Consider the following 21702-nt stretch of genomic DNA (forward strand, 5'->3'; position numbering starts at 1 on the left):
ACCTAGACAAAGAAGTGAGAAATGAAGTACAAAAAGCAAATAGATTGGTAGAATGCCTTAATAACACTATATGGCGAAACCGACATATTAACACTGAGATGAAGTCAAGAATTTATAAAGCCAGTGTAAAACCAATAATGACATATACATCAGAAACAAAACCCGATACAGCCACAACACAAAGACTATTGGAAACGGTAGAGATGAGAGTACTGAGAAGAATTACAGGAAATACACTAAGAGATCGAAAGAGGAGCGAAGATATTAGAAGACAATGTAACGTACAGTGTATAAACGAATGGACACTAAATAGACAAAAAGAATGAAACAACCACATAACCAGAATGGGGGAGACACGTGTGGTCAAAATAGCACGAGATAAATCACCAATCGGCAGAAGAAGTATCGGCCGACCGCGCAAAAGATGGAGTGATAACCTTCCATAGAGGTATCAATCCGCCAATGAACAAGCAGAATTGCTTATAAAGAGGAAGAAGAAGAATAAGACATTTTATTACACAAAAAATAAGTGAAGGGTTTCTCAGAGGCTTCTTTCAGTGCGTCATAGTTTTTCGATTTCTTTCTAACCCATTAAGTTGGATATGACGGAAAAAGCGGTAGTTCTTGATTAAATATGAAACTTTTGCAGCATAACATAGATAAGCGGTCTATTTCTAACCTACGTTTGATTCGTTGATATTTAGTTGTCGTTCAGGTCAGTATTTGTGTACGACTTGTAGTATTTCGAGTTCAACTTCCGACATAATAATATTTGATATTTCATAGCGTTGTGCAGTTGTGTATTATTTTGCAGCTAACAAGTCAAAGAAAAAAAGTGATATTTTGACGACGTGTGCTTTTGCCCTGGGGGTGACTTTCACCCCCTCTCGGGGGTCAAAAAATATATTCCAAAATAAGTCCGGAAATCGATAAACTGACTAATTCTAAGCAACTTTTGTTTTATAGAGTTTTTTCACCAAGTCAATACTTTTCGAGTTATTTGCGCGTAAACATGTTCATTTCTCAACATAATAACCAATAATAATCAATACTTGTATGACCAAATGTACCTGGGTAGTTATCACGGGCCTCTGAAATACGCAGCCGCGAAGCTGCCATTCTCGTCTCTCTTTTAACTATCATCTCAATAAGAGGCAGATTAAGCATCGCCTCCATGGCTGCAATAGGAGCGGTGGGCATTGCCCTCAAAGCATACAGACATGCCAATATCTGTACCGAGCTGGGTTTTCACCCGTGCTTGAAAGGTTTTTGTCCACCATACAGGCGCTATGAAGGTAGTGTTGGGTCTTATCACTTATCATCTTAAGATGTATCCAGTGCAGTGAGGGTTTGAGTTACCAATTTTTTCCTACTATCCGTTCTCAATATGTGAGTTCCAGGTGAGTTTACTAGCAAGGGTCACCCCTAGGTACTTCACCTGCTCTTCAAACTTTAGGACAAGCTGGGGCATTTTAGCCTTCGCCAATTTTTGCTGTTTCGTAAAATGAATGAGGATAGTCATTTTTGGGATTTACTTTTATGTTCTGGTTACGGTACCAATCCTCTGTCAGCGCGACAGGGTTTTTCATTACCTCAAGCACTGTTCAAGAAACCTGCCTGAGATAAGGACAACTATGCCATCCGCATCTCCCAGACAGAAATACCTGCTCATGTTCAAGAGAGTGGATTAGGTTATCAACAAACAGACTTCAAGCAGTTGTTGCAATATTATAGCTCGATATCTGTCCCTTTTTTAACAAAAATAATCTGATATTAAGAATTGTAAATAGAACAGATTATATATATTCCCATCGTTTTGAAGTCTGTACCATAGCAATTCAATTAAAGTAAAAAAGTGCTGCCATCTATTGGCAACCTTTTGAGATGAACAAATAGGACCCGTTCCCATTATTTTTATCTAATGTTATAGTTTTGCGCAATAATAGGTCTGGATTCCGCGTATGAAAAAAAAGTTGATTAATTGCAAGCTGAAAATTTGTTAATAGCTTAAGGGTGTCTAGTCGGACAAACTTTGATATATGGAAACACTGGAACAGGAGAAGTTTTAATTGTGGAATAGGTTAAAAATTTGGAACGTCAGACCACGAAAACGTCACATGTATTTTGTCCGACAGAACTTCCAATTGATTTGTTACCCTTTCATTAAACTCTCATGCAAAAATCAGACTGCTATTTATCACCTGTCATAATTCCTGTAAATGGACATGTTCTACGTGTTCCACTCATTAAAATGCTTATTTGGTGATCAATAGCAGTCTGATTTTTGCATGAGAGTTTAATGAAAGGGTAACAAATCAATTGGAAGTTCTGTCGGACAAAATACATGTGACGTTTTCGTGGTCTGACGTTCCAAATTTTTAACCTGTTCCACAATTAAAACTTCCCCTGTTCCAGTGTTCCCATATATCAAAGTTTGTCCGACTAGACACCCTTAAACTATTAACAAATTTTCAGCTTGCTATTAATTAACTTTTTTTATACGCGGAATCCAGACATATGTTGTTTGATTGCTATTTTTATGATCCTGCAGCATTATTGCTAAAAACTTAAACAATATATTATGTCTGATGGCTGTTTCAAGATAGCGGAAAGATTACAAAAATTGATCATTTTTATATATTTTCGTGATTTTGCTGCAATATTGCTACAACCTTGCGCAACAATATATTATATTTAAATGCTGCAAGGTTGCAGCAAAACTAAAAAACGAATGATTTTTATTTATTTTTATGATATTGCAGCTATATTGCTAAAATCTTGCAGGATAACATATTATGGTATTTGAGTGTTGTAAGATTGCAGCCAGACTTAATAAATTGGTGATTTTTATATATTTACATAATCTTGCCGCAATATTGCTACAAGTCTGCGCAAGAATATATTAGATACGGTATTTGAGTACCGCAAGATTGTTGCAAGATAAAAAAATCGGGGATTTTCATGATCTTGCTACAATCTTGGGCAATAATATATTATGGTATTTGACAGCTGCAAAATTAATTAAAACAATTATTTCTTTGCTTTGCTGCAATATTGCGACAATCTCGCGCAATAAAATTGATGGTATTTTACTGCCGTAAGATAAAAAATCTATAAATTTCATCTATTTTCATGATGTTGATGCAATATTGTTAGAATCTTGTGCAATAATATATTATATTTTTGGATTGCTGCAATGTTATTGCAATCTGGTTAAGATTGTTAAAAGTTTGCATATATATTAAGTGCTATTTAAATAGCAATTTTCAATACAAAGGGCCGTGATATAAAAAAATATTTGTTGGATAAAATCATCCTTGCTGTTTTATTGAGACGGAAGAACAACTTGATTTTTGTCGTAAAGTGATCTTTAGTGTTTACAATAAAACACCAGATATGATAAAACTAAATGTATATCCAAATATACAAAAAAATACTGTTAAAAAATAGTCCTCATAGTTGACACTTTACAAAAACAAATGTACTCAAACTTTACAGTATATGACCATTTCTTTAAAATACTGTATTTTTCAAAAATTCGTATTTTTTTGTGATGACAATATAAATGTATACGAATGTATACAACAAAATTTCGATTTGTACAATGTCCCCAAACTTTACGTTTTACAAACATATATATATATATATATATCCTGTGGGAATTTTTTGTCAGTTCTTCTATCAGGCGCGGCCCCCTGCGAATGGGGGATGCTTTCTGGGTATTCGTAGCGCCAATACCCAGAGAGTAGCAGGGATACTTGCCGTGGAACAAAAACTGACACCTGGCAGTAGGTATAAAATGCACACCCATTAATATGGAGAATTATCGTTTATGTTTAGGATCGCTGCCTGGGGATCGCCAGGGCACGTCTGGAGCCGGCGCTGGACGTGACAGCATGCGGGACGTCGGTGGCAGGGTGTTGAGGAGGCGGGCCCCTGTCATACAATCAGCTACAGCCCAACCACAACCACAACCACAAGCGAGCCAAACAACAACAAGAGCTCCACCCACCGAAGGTGCTGCGCTGGATCATCAGCCGGCGCTCACTCAAGCGGGACGACCGAGGCAGCGCATGAAATGGACTGTGTCCATCAATGAGAACATTTTGCGCTTCTACTACAAGGTGACAAACCTCGGTCAAGAAACAATCGGCTACCGACAACAGCTGTATGCCGAATTTTGCAGGACGTACCCAGATATTCAAGTATCGGAGCAACGAGTATCAGACCAATACCGGGTAATTATAAGAAACAACCTTATCCCAGAGACTAGACGCAATATCATCAGAAGCGAAGTCGAACGGGAGATTCATAACGATGTTGTAATTGAAGATCAAGTCCCAAATGAAGTGCATGAGCAGATTCCTGAGCTTGCCATACAAGAAACTCAACCTGACAATACAGAGCAGGAAAATAACGAGCTACATGATAACCTAGTAAGCGAAATGGCACGTGCTGTACAAGAGTTTAATGGAACAAACCCACTTAGCAGACCACCGCTACCACGAATAAACTCTTGTAAGAGACTAGGTGTGCTGTTACAAATTGTGAACACTGAAATCCTACCCAATTATGTCGTAGAAGCCCACACATTAGAGTATCTGCACATGCTAATCTACTGTGCAGCAACAGCAATTGCTAATGTAATGGGCATTAAGATCAGAACACGACAGGGTACTAATAACGGAAGGACTGGTAGCAGAATTGCACCCTGGGAAAAAGACTGCTCGGAAAAATTGAATTGCTGCGTAGGGATATTGGTCAAGTCACAGAATATATACGAGGTGTAAGAAGTACAAGAGTCATCAGGAGAGCTGAAGAAATAATACGGAATACTGCAAGACACTCAAGATACGATCCAGAAAACAACACAGCCCAACAGTGCCTGGATACATTAAAACAAAGACTCTCAGTTTATTCAGGACGACTAAGAAGGTACAAAGTGAGTAACAACCGAAAATCCGACAATGCCCTTTTTGAGACTGCTGAGAAGGCGTTCTATCGAAAACTTAATTCCACCGTAGAAAATCTCGATAAATCTTACCCAAGCCAAGAAGAAATTCATGAGTTTTGGGGAAATCAACTTTCCACACCAGCTGCTCTTAACAACAATGCTGGATGGATAGAAGATACGGCACAGAACTGCCAACACTACACCACTACTCTCTACGAACCCTTCACCACTGAAGAAATCTCAAATATCATCAAAGAGCTTCATAACTGGAAATCTCCTGGACCAGACGGAGTTCAAAACTTTTGGCTCAAGAAGTTTTGGAGTCCTCATGAATGCTTATCGACACTAATTAATTATGTTATTTCTAACCCGCAGGATATACCATCATTCCTAACTCAGGGAACCACTTATTTAATACCGAAGGATCAAAATAACACCCAAGATCCAGCAAAATACCGCCCAATTACTTGTCTTCCAACTTTGTATAAATTGGTCACATCCTGTGTAGCCCGGCGTATCTACCAACACTGTGCTCTGAACAATATCATAGAGCCTCAACAGAAAGGATGCGCTAAGGGTTCCATGGGTTGCAAAGAACAACTTATCATCGACTCAGTTATTTCTAATCAAGGATATTCCAAAAAGAGGAACCTATTTACTGCTTTTATTGATTACAAGAAGGCCTTTGATTCAGTGCCGCATGAATGGCTTATAGATATATTGAGAATATATAAAGTCGATGATAATATAGTGACCTTTTTACAACATATAATGACAGAGTGGAAAACTAGAATTCACCTTCAAATACCTGGTGAAAATAACATCGAAACTTAAAATATCGCAATCAGCCGGGGCCTGTTTCAAGGAGATTCGTTGAGTCCTCTGTGGTTCTGTCTAGCTATGAACCCACTATCTCAGCTATTGAACTCCACAGATGCAGGTTTTAGCATTAAAAATAACAACAATATGGTGGCGAAGCTTAATCATTTATTGTACATGGATGGTTTGAAATTAATGGCTTCCACTCGAAACCAACTCGACGAGATGCTAAAAAGTGTAGAAACTTTTTCTAATGATATTAGTATGCACTTCGGACTAGACAAGTGCCGTATTTTAAATATAGTCAGAGGAAAAGTACAGCCCGGAGAATTCGATATGCAAAATGGCCAGAACATCGAGGCCATGGGTGAAAACGATATGTATAAATATCTTGGAGTAAAGCAAGCGCGGAAAATTGACCATAAACAAATGAAAACAGAGATAACTACTGAGTTTATACGAAGGGTAAAACAGCTGCTTCGCTCACACCTTAACAGTAGAAATTTGTTTAAGGCACTAAACACCTACGCATGTTCCGCGCTTAGCTACTCATTTGGTATTGTTAAGTGGACAAAAACAGATATAGAAGCTCTACAGCGAAAAGTACGAACACACCTCACAAAAGCACAAAAACACCATCCTAAAAGTGCAGTAGAAAGAACAACATTACCACGGAATCTAGGAGGAAGAGGACTTATGGATATAGGTGAGCAATTAGATAAACAAATTGCTAATTTAAGAACTTATTTTCAGATGCAGGCTGAGACATCTACTCTACATCGCGCTATCTGCGCAGTAGATGACACAACACCGATCAAACTGAGGGAACAAGAAATGCGCATAAATCACCTTACTAAGGACGAAAAAGTGCGCGCCTGGATGGGTAAACCTCTGCACGGGCGACATCCCAATGAGGTCAGCCAAGATTAAGTCGACAATATAGCGTCGAACTACTGGTTGACATCAGGAAAGATGTTCCCTGAAACGGAGGGGTCATTACTGGCCATTCAGGATCAGGTTATACCAACCAGAAATTACCTGAAATATATCATCAAAGACCCTCAGGTTCAAAACGACAGATGCCGATATGGATGTCAAGCCCAAGAAACCATCCAACATCTTACAGGGGGCTGCCAGGCATTTGCTGCAACTGAATACAAGGAACGGCATGATGCAGTGGGAAAAATCCTTCATCAAGAGATAGCTATCAAGCTGGGACTTCTCCAAACAGACCATCTCCCGTATTATCAATACGTCCCTGAGAGTATGCTTGAGGATGGCAACTACAAGCTATACTGGGACCGCACTGTGCTCACAGACCAAACAGTGGCACATAATAGACCAGATCTCGTACTAGTTAATAAATTAACAAGACAAACAACACTAATTGATGTGGCGATACCTAACAACAATAATCTACGTAGTAAATTTACTGAAAAGATCGCCAAATACAGAGATCTAAAAATTCAAATACGAAGGCAATGGAGAATGCAAAGTACCCAGACGATACCGATTATTATTTCTACTACTGGAGTCATTCCGAAGACCCTCCTCGAAAGCATAAAAATGCTGAGTCTGAATGAACATCTTTATAAGACCATGCAGAAAGCTGTACTACTCGCGACGGCCAGATGCGTACGAAAATTTCTGGGAGATACACCTGCAATGACCTGCATTCCAAGTCACCTAGGGCTCGATAACACGGAAAGAGTCCCACCAGAGCTCAATCCTTTTGATACTGTAAGTATCTGGGATGAGTCAATTTTCCCCTTAGAGGGAGTGTGAGCCGTATGGCTAAATCTGGATAATATATCATTGAGTAGACGTAGATACCTGTCACAGGCAGGCCGTGGTGATTACGACTATACAGGCGTTTATAGCCGAAGCCAGCCGAATGTAATGTTTATATTTATTTATATAAATATTTGCCAGAAAATTAATATTTAATAGCTATTTGTATAAGGAAGGAAAGTGCTACTTTTCCTCCCGAGAATGAAGTCTACTGACCGACGCGTAGCGGAGGTATAAAAAGTTACGTACTTTAACAACTAGACACGTTCTTCATCAATACAGGGTGATTCTAAATAAGTGCGACAAACTTTAAAGGTTAATTCTGCATAAAAAATAATGGCAGTTTACTTTATAAACATGTGTTCGTGTATCGCAAATGCTTCGTTTCCGAAATACGAGATGTTGAATTTTTTCTTGCAAACTGACGATTTATTTATTGCTCTAAAACCGGTTGAGATATGCAAATGAAATTTGGTGGGTTTTAGCAGATAGTTATTTCGGATTTTTTGACATACAATTAATAATTTTATATTGACCATTGGCGTGCACACGGGATATATCTAAAATGTTTATACTCATATGCACGCCAATGGTAAATATAAATCTCTTAATTGTATGCCAAAAAATGCGCAATAACTAGCTTTTAAAATCTACCAAATTTCATTTGCATATCTCAACCTGTTTTAGAGCAATAAATAAATCATCAGTTTGCAAGAAAAAATTCAACATTCCGTATCTCGGAAACGAAGCATTTGCGGACATAGGTTTATCAAGTAAACTGTCATTATTTTTTCATGCAGAATTACCCATTAAAGTTTGTCGCACTTATTTAGAAACACCCTGTATTGATGAAAAACATGGCTAGTTGTTAAAATACCTGGCTTTTTTATTATCCAACCTAAGCAAATAAATTAAAAAAGAAAATGTTAAGAAGGCCTAAGGCTACAATTGAGTTTTAATTTCAATATTTTATTTAGGCTAGAATATTTCACAGGGTGTTCCGAACTTGAAGGAAAAAACACAGTATGATTATTACACCCGGTATAAAGACATTTACATATGTCTAGCAACAATATTATTATACCGATATTCTTAAATAATAAGGCTACAACATACTAAAAAAATCACCCAAATCGGATAACTGGTTTAGGAGATTTGAGTTATCAAACATGCCATATTTTTAAGGTGTTCCTTTAATTTTGCCGGTGTGTGTATTACACTTACCGCAACACATCTTGTAACTTGTACTATAACGTTGCCCTCTGGTTTTTTGATTCTATACGTTGGTCGTCCTGCGGCGAAGATACCTAAAACGATAAAAAAGCAATCTATTATAAACCATATTACATAACATGAAAACTTTTTAATGATATCATAAACATCTTTTTTGTGGGGTAATGCTAAAAATAGTTATTTTCCTACTGTAAAATTTATGCACAAACCTTGATGTACCATTACCTTGACATACATTGAAAATAATGACAATTAGTGATTATTAGTTACATTCCTGTTCTTTGAATAATAACCAATAGAGTAATAATAATAAATAAGAAAACTTACCTACAGCAATCACCATCAGAAATCCGGGCACTGCGAAAGCCAAAGGAAAACAGCTATCATTACCGAAGCAATGGACATCATTTCTTAAAACAGGAGTTATACACATTGATAACAAACCTCCTGCATTGACGGAGAAGTAAAATAATGAAAAAAACCTCTCTAGTTCCTTCGCCTGTTGGGGTAGGTGAAATTGGTCTCCTCCAAACGCTGGGACGCATGGTTTAATACCACCGGTGCCTACTGCTATGAGCATTAGGCCCAATAATGAGAAGCCCTAAAATTTGATTACAGATGTAGTATGTAATTATGAGTATACCGAGAAAACTAGCAGACAAGACAGAGAGTTATCGCGTCAACATCTTCTTACTTAGCTCAGCTTATAAGCTCCTCGAAATACTGATCCTCAACAGAGTTAGACCAAAACTGCTTCAATAAATACTAATCGTAAAAGCAGTATTTAGGCCACAAAGAAGCACTAGAAGCACAGAAACACGAATGATAAAAGCAGGATCTAGGCCACAAAAAAGCACTGTTAAATAACATGCTGGACAATAGAAACTTTCGTGCAACCACGAAAAATGCACTAAACAAGTAGACAACACCAAACAACGGCCTCTCGCAGGCATCGATGCATGTACTTGCATCGCTAGTACAGTATTGCTATTTACTATGTAAACATCTAGATCTTTAAATCTAACTAGATCTATTCTAATCTTATTAAATCTTACTAGAAGCAGAACAATGGACCACCTATAGAGAAGAACTATATAAGGAAGATACTATAATACCTGAAGAAGAGGAAGAAACAGGAAATGAAGACGAATCCAACATAGACACTGAACTAGAAATCACAAAAGAAGAAATAAGGAATAACATACGTAAATTAAAAAACAGAAAAGCACCAGGACCCGATGGGATACCAAATGAACTCCTGAAATACGGAGGAGAAATCTTAATCGAAAACATAGAGATCCTCTTTCAAGAAATAATATGTAGCCAGCGTGTACCAAACCAGTGGAGAACGAGTATAACAATACCTATACACAAAAGAGGAAACAGCAAAAACCCTAGCCACTACCGTACCATCACCTTGCTGAGCACAACTCTTAAACTCTTAACAAAAATACTTGCCAATAAAATAAATGAAGAATACACAATTAGTGAGGAACAACAAGGTTTTCGGAATAATAGGACCACAATAGACGCCATATTCATAGCCAGACAAGTTGCTGAGAAAGCACTGGAATATAATAAACCTGCATTTATGTGCTTTATATATTTGACTTAAGGCCTTCGATTGTGTAAGATTGGAAGATGTGCTATGCTTGCTAAAGAAGAAGAATCAGCCCAACAAGATGATAAGGATAAATAAAGACATTAATACGAAGAACAAAACCAGAATAAAAGTAGAGAATGAACTAACATCGGAAGTAGAAATCAACTCGGGAATCAGACGAGGGGATAGCTTGAGCCCATTGCTTTTTAATTTAGTAATGGACAAAGTTATAGAAAACATTAAAGGTACTGGAAAAGGATATAAGATGGCGGAAAAACAAATAAAAATCCTCTGTTATGCTGACGACGCAATCTTAATCTCCGATAACGGGGATAACTTACAGCGAATGGCACAAACTTTCAATACAGTGGCGAAGAACTACAAAATGAATATATCAACAGCCTAGACAAAATCCCTGGTAGTGTCAAGGGAACTCATAAGATGCAAATTAGTAATTAACAACGAACTAATTGAACAAGTCTCGAGATTCCAATATCTGGGAGTCGAAATATGTAGTTATGGAGATGTTAAAGAGAGCGTCCGAAAGCAAGCAAATAAAACCAATTACATGTCAGGATGTCTGAGGGATGTCATCTGGAGAAACAAAGATATGAGGCTGGAAGGGAAAGTACGCATATACAAATCATGTGTAAGACCGAACATGACGTACGCGATAGAAACAAGATGTGACACAGCAGAAACCAAGAGGATACTGAGAACATCAGAAATGAAAACGTTGAGGTCAATAACTGGGAAAACACTGAGAGATAGAATACCGAACGACAGAATAAGAGATCTCTGTAACATACAAGATATAGTACGGTGGGAAAAACAGAGACGACGAGAGTGAAATCAGCATGTGACGAGAATGGACAGCAAGAGAATAGCCCGTATAGCCAGGGATTCGAAGCCAACAGGCAAGAGACCAATAGGAAGGCCCTTTAAAAGGTGGCTAGATAGTTGGCAGTCAACATCACAGCTACGAATACAAGCTCAAAATCGGCAAGGAACAGGCCAAGAGGCCTATTATTATAAGAAGAAGAAGAAGAAGAAGATCTAAAAAAATGCAACTAGCTCTTTGATCTAGAACTCCGAGTATAAAATAACGGATCATCTGAAAAGGTTGGTTAAACAATGGAACCTTAAACTTAATAACAACAACACCGAGATTAGCTTTTTACTTAAACAACAAAATGTATTGTTTTGAAACAACAAATTCATGTAGCTCCACTGAGGAGGTCTTGAGAGACCGAAACGTATGTATGGGGATGATGGATCATCTCTGAACTGAAACGAAATATAAACTGTCTTTCATTTTTCATAGATATTTGAAACAATTACTTACAACTAAAAGAAAAGAAAAGACAGTTCAGATTTGATTACAGTAAGGAGCCTCTACTAGCAGTAAAAATTCAAAACGACTCGTCAACCCCATTTGAAATACATAGGGGGTTAAGGCAGGGAGATGCGCTGGCGTGTCAACTTTTTAATGTAGCATTAGAAAAAGTCGTACGGGACGCTAATTTAGATAGCAGGGGAACAATATTCAATAGATCTGTCCAAATTCTAGCATATGCAGACGACGTGGACATTATAACAAGGACCAGAGCGAGAACTGCGGAAATCCTAACCGAGCTAGTAGCAGCAGCCGAACGAATGGGGTTACATATAAATCGAAATGAAACCAAATTCATGGCGACTAACACAAACACAAGAGCTGGAAATGTTGACGCAGATCTAATCATCAATGACCAAAACTTCGAAGCGGTCAAAGAGTTCATATATCTAGGGACATCGGTTAATCCCAACAATAACACATCCGGGGAAATAAAAAGACGAATAATAATTGCAAACAGGTGTTATCATAGTCTATCAAAGTACTTAACTAACAAACGTCTGTCTCAAAAAACTCGTATAAGGCTATATAGAACATTGATAGTCCCCGTTCTCACATATGGATCAGAGGCATGGGCGCTAACTAACACAGATGAATCCGCTTTATCGATTTTTGAAAGAAAGGTGCTACGCAAGATATTCGGAGCGGTCTGTGAGAACGGAATATGGAGGCGTAGATATAACTTTGAACTGCAGAATATCTACAAGCATACGTTTGGTGGAAAAGATATTATCACTATAATTAAGCGAAACCGCCTGCAGTGGGCAGGCCATGTAGCCCGGGCCCCTGAATCGAACATGATAAAAAAGATTCTAACAGAGCAACCCGTGGGAATGAGAAGACGGGGTAGACCAAAGCTGAGGTGGATGGACGGGGTAACACAAGATGCCGAGAAGATCGGAGTCGGCAACTGGAAAATTCAAGCAAGGGACAGAACAGAATGGCGTAGAAAGCTTGAGAAGGTCGAGGCCCTCTAGGGCTGTAGCACCAAGATGATGATGATGACAGAGGCTCTACTATGTGCTTATACGTATTTCGGAATAACTGTTTCCTCATCGGAGCACCTGGGTAGAGGCACTGAACTGAAATCAAATCCTTTCATCATCTCCGGGTAATTATCAAAATAATTACCAAAGATGCTACTAGCACCATCTATGAATCAAAAGTCTAATAAGTCAGGAAATAAAATTCGAAATTATTAATCCTCTGAGCTTTTTAAGTTAAAAAATAAAGCATAACAGAGTGGCGAAATACTCGACAAGGGAAATCTAAATTGCATTTTACGTCCTGTCATTCATCGTGATAATAATTTTAGCGAACTATTTCCTTTAATATCCACCAAAGGTGAATAAAATATAAACTAAAAGAAAAGAAAAGATGGTTCAGATTTGATTACAGTACAGAGCCTCTACTATGTGCTTATACGCATTTCGAAATAACCGTTTCCTCATCGGAGCACCTAGGTAGAGGCACTGAATTGAAATCAAATCCTTTCATCCTTTCCGGGTAATTATCAAAATAATTACCAAAGATGCTACTAGCACCACCTATGAATCAAAATTCTAATAAGTCAGGAAATAAAATTCGAAATTATTTATCCTCTGAGCCTTTTAAGTTAGAAAAATAAAGCATAACAGAGTGGCGAAATACTCGACAAGGGAAATCTAAATTGCATTTCACGTCCTGTCATTCACCGTGATAATAATTTTAGGTAACTATTTCCTTTAATATCCACCAAAGGTGAATAAAGTATAAACTAAAAGAAAAGAAAAGATGGTTCAGATTTGATTACAGTACAGAGCCTCTACTATGTGCTTATACGTATTTCGGAATAACCGTTTCCTCATCGGAGCACCTGGTTAGAGGAACTGAACTGAAATCAAATCCTTTCATCCTCTCCGGGTAATTATCAAATTACTTACAACTTTAGGTAACCCAATGGGATCAGCAGCTGCTAGTGCAAGTAGAATGCTTCCACTAGCATATAACATCGAAACATACAGGATTGTATTAAATTTTCCTAAAAAACTGTCTGAAATTATAGCACCAACTATTGGGAAAAAATATGCAGACATGGAGAACGTATGGTAAGTTACTAAGGATTCTGGTTCAGTAAACAGGAGTATATTCCTGAGATACAGGACGAGGACGGCTAGAAAATAAAAATATATTACAAATGAACAATTTAAAAATTTTCAATAACAATAAAATAAATTGCAAAGACTGATATGTTTCGTACATATTTATGACAACTGCATGTCAGGGGAAGAAAAATATTTTTGAAGTGTGTAAAAATTAATTCCTAGCTGGGCGCTTTCGACTTATAAAGCCATCTATAGAACTATGCTACAATAAAAGATCTCCAATGAATAATGAATCTTAGAATTCAAACGTATATATAAAATACCACTATGAAGAGAGAGGGATCCATGTATGATTGGAAAAGAGGTTGTATCTTATGCAGTTCTTTATTAGTACTTATAGTACGGGATCCGAATAGGACGTCGAAATGTACTCATCTGCTTGCCGGATGAAATATTTTATTTATTAAATTTCATACATAAATAGACACGACCAGCATGGTGTAATATCATTAGGACAATCTATATAGAATAATATGTTTTAAGTTAATTTTAAATAACCTTATAAGATATGTATTAGTGAAGTGACATTGAACTCAGGTGAACCCATAAGACGTGTTGTTTTGAGTTAAGAATAAAATATAAAATAGACGACAAAACACGAGAGAATGAATTATATTATTGTACGTAGAATTGCGACATGGTTTGGCTGATATAATGTTATTGTTTATAATACACTTCAAAGACTTGTAAATAAAGTATGTTGTAGCAGATGAAGCAGTAATTATTTAAATAAGGACTATAAGGGTTAATTGTATACCAACCCTTTAACTTTCCTTACATGGCGCTCCTGTAAATTAATTGGGAGAATCTTCTGAAAATGGGCGACAAAAATTGGAAACACCGACGGCGGAAAATGGACCAGACCAGGACCCAGGAACCGAACCCAGTGAAAAAAAGACAAAAGTGTTAAAATGTAAGTAGTCTATCTTTATTGAAAATGCTTCCCTCGTTTTTTATATATACATATTATTATTGAACATTGAATATTTATCTTTGCTGATTTTTGAATAATTTATGAAGTATCGATTTTTTTTAAGAATATCTATGAATTTTGAAATATGAAGTGATTTTTGAATTTAGTATTTTTATCAAAGTTTATTATATATGCTATTCTTGAATTTTTATTGAATTTTGAATTGTTATTAAATTTATTTGAAAAATCTCTATCCGATTTCGATTTTTAGTACGGTTATTTTTAAATATTGTATGGAATATCGAATTTTTTCCAAAAAAAAAAAATTCTATCGAATTTTGAGATTTGCACTGATTTTGAATATGTTTATCTAACTTTTGCATAGGCTGTTTTTGAATTTTGAATTGAATTTGTATCGAATATGTATACTATTATTGAATTTTTATTAGCCATTTTGTTTTTATTATTGATATTTATTGATTCTACAGATACATTTTCATCGATTTTGTGTTAAATTTTGTATGAGATGAACCTGAATTAATATTTTTTTGAGTGATAAATGATATTTTTTAATGAATAATGATTAGTGATGACATACGTTGATATAAGAGCTTTAAGACAAACATTGCATAAGCAAGAGATATATTTTTAACGAACCGACCTGAAGAGTCGAGATAAAGAATCTGGAGGACTATATAGATAAGAAGAAGAACTAACAATATTATAAGCTAAATATTATGAGGCAACTAGAGAAATAAGAAACCCACTGCTCTTGTCAAATTAGGAAGGACTAATGATTTATAGAAGCTTGAAAGCTTATTAGAGACCCACTCTGTGTTTTGAAGGGTACCTATTTTATTCATGATTATTCGTGAATAAACAACGGCCTCAAAGCAAGGGATTGAGGTTGTGATATTTTTAGAAGAATTTGAACCGCATAAAATACCTATTTCGTGTTTTGAGTTAACTATACCACCTTAATGGTGCGTAGAGATCAGGGCGAAAATTCGGGTTAATATTGGCGGAGAACTAAGACATCCGAGTGAAACCTCTTTTATTAAGGTAAAACGAAGGTATCGGAGCTAGTATATGAAGTGATGATTATGATGTTATATGAAATGATATATGAGATAAATGATATATGATTGTTATATGAAATATGTATATGAAGATGAATTATGTACACTGTAGAAGTGTTATTATGTGGAGAAAATGAAGAAATATAGTTGTAGTACCAGACAAGAAGAAGAAGAGAAAAAAAGATAATTTTTTTTATTAAAATATGTGGGAAAAATGAAAGAAGACACATAAAAATTGCAAGAAAAGAAGCAAAATTAAGAATAATATCAAATAAATAGCTAATCATTGAATTATGTCTAAGAATTAAAGTTGTAAATTTTTTTTTCTCTTAAGTAACTTAAAATATAAATAACTTGTTTTTTTAAATGTAGATAATGAATTCAGGTTAAATTTTCGCGTAAAATGGAAGTGTTTGAATTAAGGATAGACAATATCTATCCTTACAATGGGTTAACTTTCCTTACAATGGGTTGCCTATCAAAATCGTGTCATAGCTACCCTTAAGGGGGGCCGTATGGGTTGCAATCAACATTTTTTTTGTGAATTCTTTTTGAAAGTGTAAGAAAATAATTTTATTTTTAAATTAAAGAAGCATATTAAGTATAATTAGATGAATATTAAAACAAAATTCAAGAAAAAATATTAAAAAATAAGCCAACATTGGCAAAATTTTAAAGACACCTTAAAAAAACAACAAATTTTGCGGTGGACATCAGAATTTATCATTAAATCGTGGTAGACAAGAAATTCAAAAAGATTTTATTAGCTTATGAGTTTCTCGAGGTAACGCTGTCAAGCTTCTTTCAGTTTTAATGATCTTTGACTTTTTAGTATCACTCAGAAGTCAAAACAACGAAATTTTTTACAGAAAAAGGGTGAAAATCAACATATTTAGAATGGTTAAACAAAATATAAGCATAAAACAAAAAATATCTTGACAGCATTACCTCAAGGAATCTCTAAAGAAAATATGTACAAAATTCCAGGTGAGTTGGTCAAGTAGTTTTTGAGTTACAATGTCTACAGGCTTCGAAAAAAGTAGTTTTGAGAAAAACGCTTTTAAAGTATTGACAACTTTTATTTTCAATTTTTTTGTCTGTTAAATCGTAAAGTGATGCACACCGGAATATGTTTTTGAATCGCGGGGTAATTTACAAAAGAAAATGAGAACAGCTGTTGACCGTTTCTCACTACGCTCAAGCGCGCTGGCGCGAAAATGCAGCAAAGCGAGTCGAAGGTAGGGAGATAGTGTTGAATATCCCTATCTTTGCAGCTTTGCAACAGTCAACAGCTGTCCTTATTTTCTTTTGTAAATTACTCCGCGATTCAAAAAGATATTCCGGTGTGCATCATTTTACGATTTGACAGACAAACTGAAAATAAAACAGAAATTGAAAATAAAAGTTGACAATACTTTAAACGCTTTTTTCTCAAGACTGCTTTTTTCAAAGGCTGTAGACATTGTAACTCAAAAAATACTTGATCGACCCACCTGGAATTTTGTAAATATTTTCTTTAGACATTCCTTGAGGTAACGCTGTCGACATATTTTTTGTTTTATGCGTATTTTTTATTTAACAATAATAAATATGTTGATTTTCACCCTTTTTTGTGCAAAAAATTTCGTTGTTTTGATTTGTGAGTGATACCAAAAAGTCAAAAATCGTTATAACTAAAAAAACTCGACAGAGTTATCTCGATAAACATATAAGCTAATAAAATCTTTTTGAATTTTTTGTTTACCATGATCCAATGATAAGTTCGGACGTCCACCGTAAAATCCATTTTTTTTCGAGGTGTCTTTAAAAATTTGCGACCGTTGCGTTGGCTTATTTTTCAATATTTTTCCTTGAATTTTTTGAGTATTCTCTGAATTATACTGAATACGCTTATTTAATTTAAAAATAAAATAATTTTATCATACTTTCAAAAAAAAAATTCACAAAAATGTGCTTGAAATGTTGATTTCAACCCCTACGGCACCCCCTTAAGGATAGCTATGACACGATTTTGATAGGCAACCCATGCTGATCGTGTTTGTCTATGTGTGAAATTTAATAAAAAAAAATGTTTCATCCTACAAGCAGGTGGGTACATTTTGTCCTCCTATTCGGATCTTATAGTCCATGTGGTGAGACCGCTCCCGTCTGAAAAAATTTCTGATTCAGTTTCTTTGCGGATTCCTACAAAAATCTGAAGGGTGCCGGGCGGAATTTTTGGGCAGAAATTGTTTAAACAATTTTTTTAAACAAATACAAAAGATCACGTTTTTTGCTCTGGAATATATATTTTTAGGTTTTTTGGGACATTCTAAACAAGAAAGGTATCTTGTAATTTTTCTTAAAAATTGACGGTTTTCGAGTTAGAGGCGATTTAACATCAGAAAAATGCGAAAATACGCATTTTTGAGGCTTAAAAACTCATATTTAAATTAGTATTTTTGAGGGTGCCAGGTACATAAATTGAAGATTAAACATTCAGCTTCAAGATTCTGAAGAGTGATTGCGGCTAACCTTAATTTAAACCGTTCTTTTTTAATTGTTAAATATGCATGTTCATCCGGTTTTTTTGCCGGTGCAACTCGCTCTATTTCTAAAATCTCCAATTTTTCTCCGAAAAATATTTTTTCTAGATTCTTTAGGACATTCTAAATAAAATAGGTCTCTTGAAATTTTTCTCAAAAGCTAATAGTTTTAAAGTTATAAGCGATTTAAAATCCGAAAAATGCCAAAATGCGTTTTTGGATTTTAAATCGCTTATAACTTTAAAACTGTTAACTTTTGAGAAAAATGCCAAAAAACTTATTTTATTTAGAATGTTCTAAAGAATCTAGAAAAAATATTTTTCGGAGAAAAAATTTAGATTTTTGAAAAAGAGCGTGCCGCACCGGAAAAAAAAATCGGATGGACATGCATATTTTACAATTAAAAAACAACGGTTTAAATTAAAGTTAGACGCAATCACTCTTCAGAATCTGGAAGCTGAATGTTTAGGCTTCAATATAAGTATCTGGCAAGCTCAAAAATACTAATTTAAATATGAGTTTTTAAGCCTCGAAAATGCGTATTTTCGCATTTTTCAGATTTTAAATCGTTTATAACTCGAAAACTATCAATTTTTGAGAAAATTTACAAGATACCTTTCTTGTTTAGAATGACCCACAAAACTTGAAAATATATGTTCCGTAGCAAAAAAGGTGATCTTTTGTATTTGTTTAAAAAAATTGTTTAAACAATTTCTGACCTTTCTTGTTTAGAATGACCCACAAAACTTAAAAATATATGTTCCGTAGCAAAAAAGGTGATCTTTTGTATTTGTTTAAAAATATTGTTTAAACAATTTCTGCCCAAAAATTACGCCCGGCACTCTTCAGATTTGTTTAAAGGGGACATTTTTGAATAGGAATCCACAAAGAAACCGAATCAGAAATTTTTCCAGACGGGAGCGGTCTCACCAAATGGACTATTAGACTATTATAAAAAACTTTGCTCCAAGTTTAAAAAAGCTCTATGTGAAATTATAAACATTTAGAGTTTTTTCGAAGTTTGCAAAAGTCGTTTAAAAAACATATCTTTGGGCACAAAGGACTATCACACAAAAAACAAGTTAAAAACCTTATCATGATAAATTTTTTTTAACTTTTTTGTGTGATAGTCCTTTGTGTCGTACCAACTTTTGCAAACTTCGGACCAACTCTATATGTTTATAATTTCACATATAACTTTTTCACACTTGGAACACAGTTTTTTATACTAATAAAAAATTGCATAAAGGCGCAATCTGATGGTTCCATTTTAGTTGATCAACTTTAGTGGATCAACTAAAATCGAATGATAATAGCTGTGAGAACATTATGTTTCAATTTTAATCGGTCAACTTTTGTCGATTCAACAAAAGATTGATCGAGTTAAACTTTATCGTTCAACTTGACATTTTTCAGACAAATTGCTGAATCAGTAAACTACTAATAATATTTATACTTTCACGTATAACTACACTTGGCGCCATTTTATTAAAAACAATTGCTTCAATTTTGTTTGAAATGTGTGACAAAAACTTGACCGATTTTAGTTGATCCACTAAAGTTGATCAACTAAAATCTAACCGTGAGAATGCGCCTTAAGATACAACCTCTTCTTCAATCGATACATGGATCTCTCTCTTCATAGTGGCATTTTAAAACTATTGACGTAAGTTAAACTTTTGAATTCTAAGATTAATAATTATTTGTTGGAGCCTAGCTCTGAAGATGGTTTTATAAGCCGAAAGCGCTCAGCTAGGAATGAACTTTTACACACTTCAAAAATACATTTCTTTCCCTGTCATTCAGTAATAAAATAATTCGGCTACAATATACAGGGTGTCGAGACACTTTACCGACAAACGAAGACAGGAGATTCTTCAGATAATTTTAAGACAATTTAGGTAAATTAAGCTAGTTCGAGAATGCTTCCTAAGGGATCTAGAGCTCTTTGAAGATGGCGTCTTGTACCTAATTAGTTTTTCTTAAATACCTCCAGAACGCTTCAATTTAGAAAAACGAAAATCGGTACGTATATTTATCTTCCAGAGATAAATCGATTCCATCCATTACCAATTTCTAGTACCGATCATAGGCGTCCCTTTTGGGTAGGGCAACGGTTATTTTATCACATATCTTTTTTGTCTTTAACTTTTAAGCATTTTTAACACTGGATTATTAAATTGTGAGGTATTATAGTACTAAAAGGTACTCTTTGTTTAAGTCGGTAGGACACACGGTTTTCTAGAAAAATCGATTTGAAAATTTTTCGTTTTTTGAATTTGAATAAAAATTAAAAAAAATTTTCAAAAATAAAACGGTGTATTTTACCAACTTAAAGCAAGAGTAACTTTTAGTACTAGAATAACTCATAACTTCACAATCTCGAGTCAAAAATGCTTAAAATTAAAGACAAAAATGTTATGCAATAAAATAACCGTTGACCTCCCAAAACGGACGCATAATATGACCTGTACCTACTAGAAATTCGCAATTAATGAAATCGATTTATCTCTGAAATATAAATAAACATACCAGTTTTCGGATTTTCATTGTAAGGCAGCTGATGGAAAAATACAGGAATAAAGAGACCAACGCTCATATGGTATTCATTGATCTTGAGAAAGCATATGATAGAGTTCCTCGAGAGATTCTGTGGTGGGCTCTCAATAAGAAAGGAGTCCCTGGCGAATATCTAAAGATTGTGAGAGATATGTATGAGGGAGTAACGACTAGTGTTAGGACAGGTGTGGGAGAGACTGATAAATTTCAGGTGAAAGTAGGATTGCACCAAGGCTCGGTGCTTAGTCCTTATTTATTCTCATTAGTTTTGGACCAGATAACATCGAAACTACAGGGTAGTATTCCATGGTGCCTAATGTATGCTGATGATGTAGTGTTAATAGGAAATAGTGAAAGAGACTTAGAACAAAAACTGGAACAGTGGAGACAAGCTCTGGAGGAAAAAGGTTTAAAACTTAGTAGGACAAAAACAGAGTATTTGGAATGTTCATTTAAAGATGGAGTTACTACAAATAAAATGGTATCTTTGGATGGTGAAATGATTGTGAAAAGCAATAGTTTTAAGTACCTAGGATCGGTATTACAGAGTAATGGAGAAATAGATGGAGATGCATGCAGTAGAATTAGGGCTGGATGGATGAAGTGGAAAGAAGCGAATGGTGTGTTGTGTGACAGAAAAATTCCAATTAAGTTGAAGGGAAAATTCTATAAAACAGCCATAAGAC

The 21702-nt window shown here is 35.3% G+C and overlaps 1 protein-coding gene across 1 annotated transcript in view; it reads right to left on the minus strand.

The window, feature by feature from the left end:
* Positions 1-21702, minus strand: part of LOC114344696 (peptide transporter family 1-like) — a 142738-nt gene that overhangs the window by 98564 nt on the left and 22472 nt on the right. Inside the window, exons 3-5 of the mRNA XM_050658470.1 lie at positions 13719-13948; positions 9125-9398; positions 8789-8871 (exon numbers count right to left, since the gene is read on the minus strand). Of these exons, the coding sequence (XP_050514427.1) occupies positions 8789-8871; positions 9125-9398; positions 13719-13948 (587 nt within the window). The remainder of the gene's footprint in view (positions 1-8788; positions 8872-9124; positions 9399-13718; positions 13949-21702) is intronic.

The sequence above is a fragment of the Diabrotica virgifera genome, chromosome 8 (assembly GCF_917563875.1).
Source record: "Diabrotica virgifera virgifera chromosome 8, PGI_DIABVI_V3a".
Classification (NCBI taxonomy): Eukaryota; Metazoa; Arthropoda; class Insecta; order Coleoptera; family Chrysomelidae; genus Diabrotica; species Diabrotica virgifera.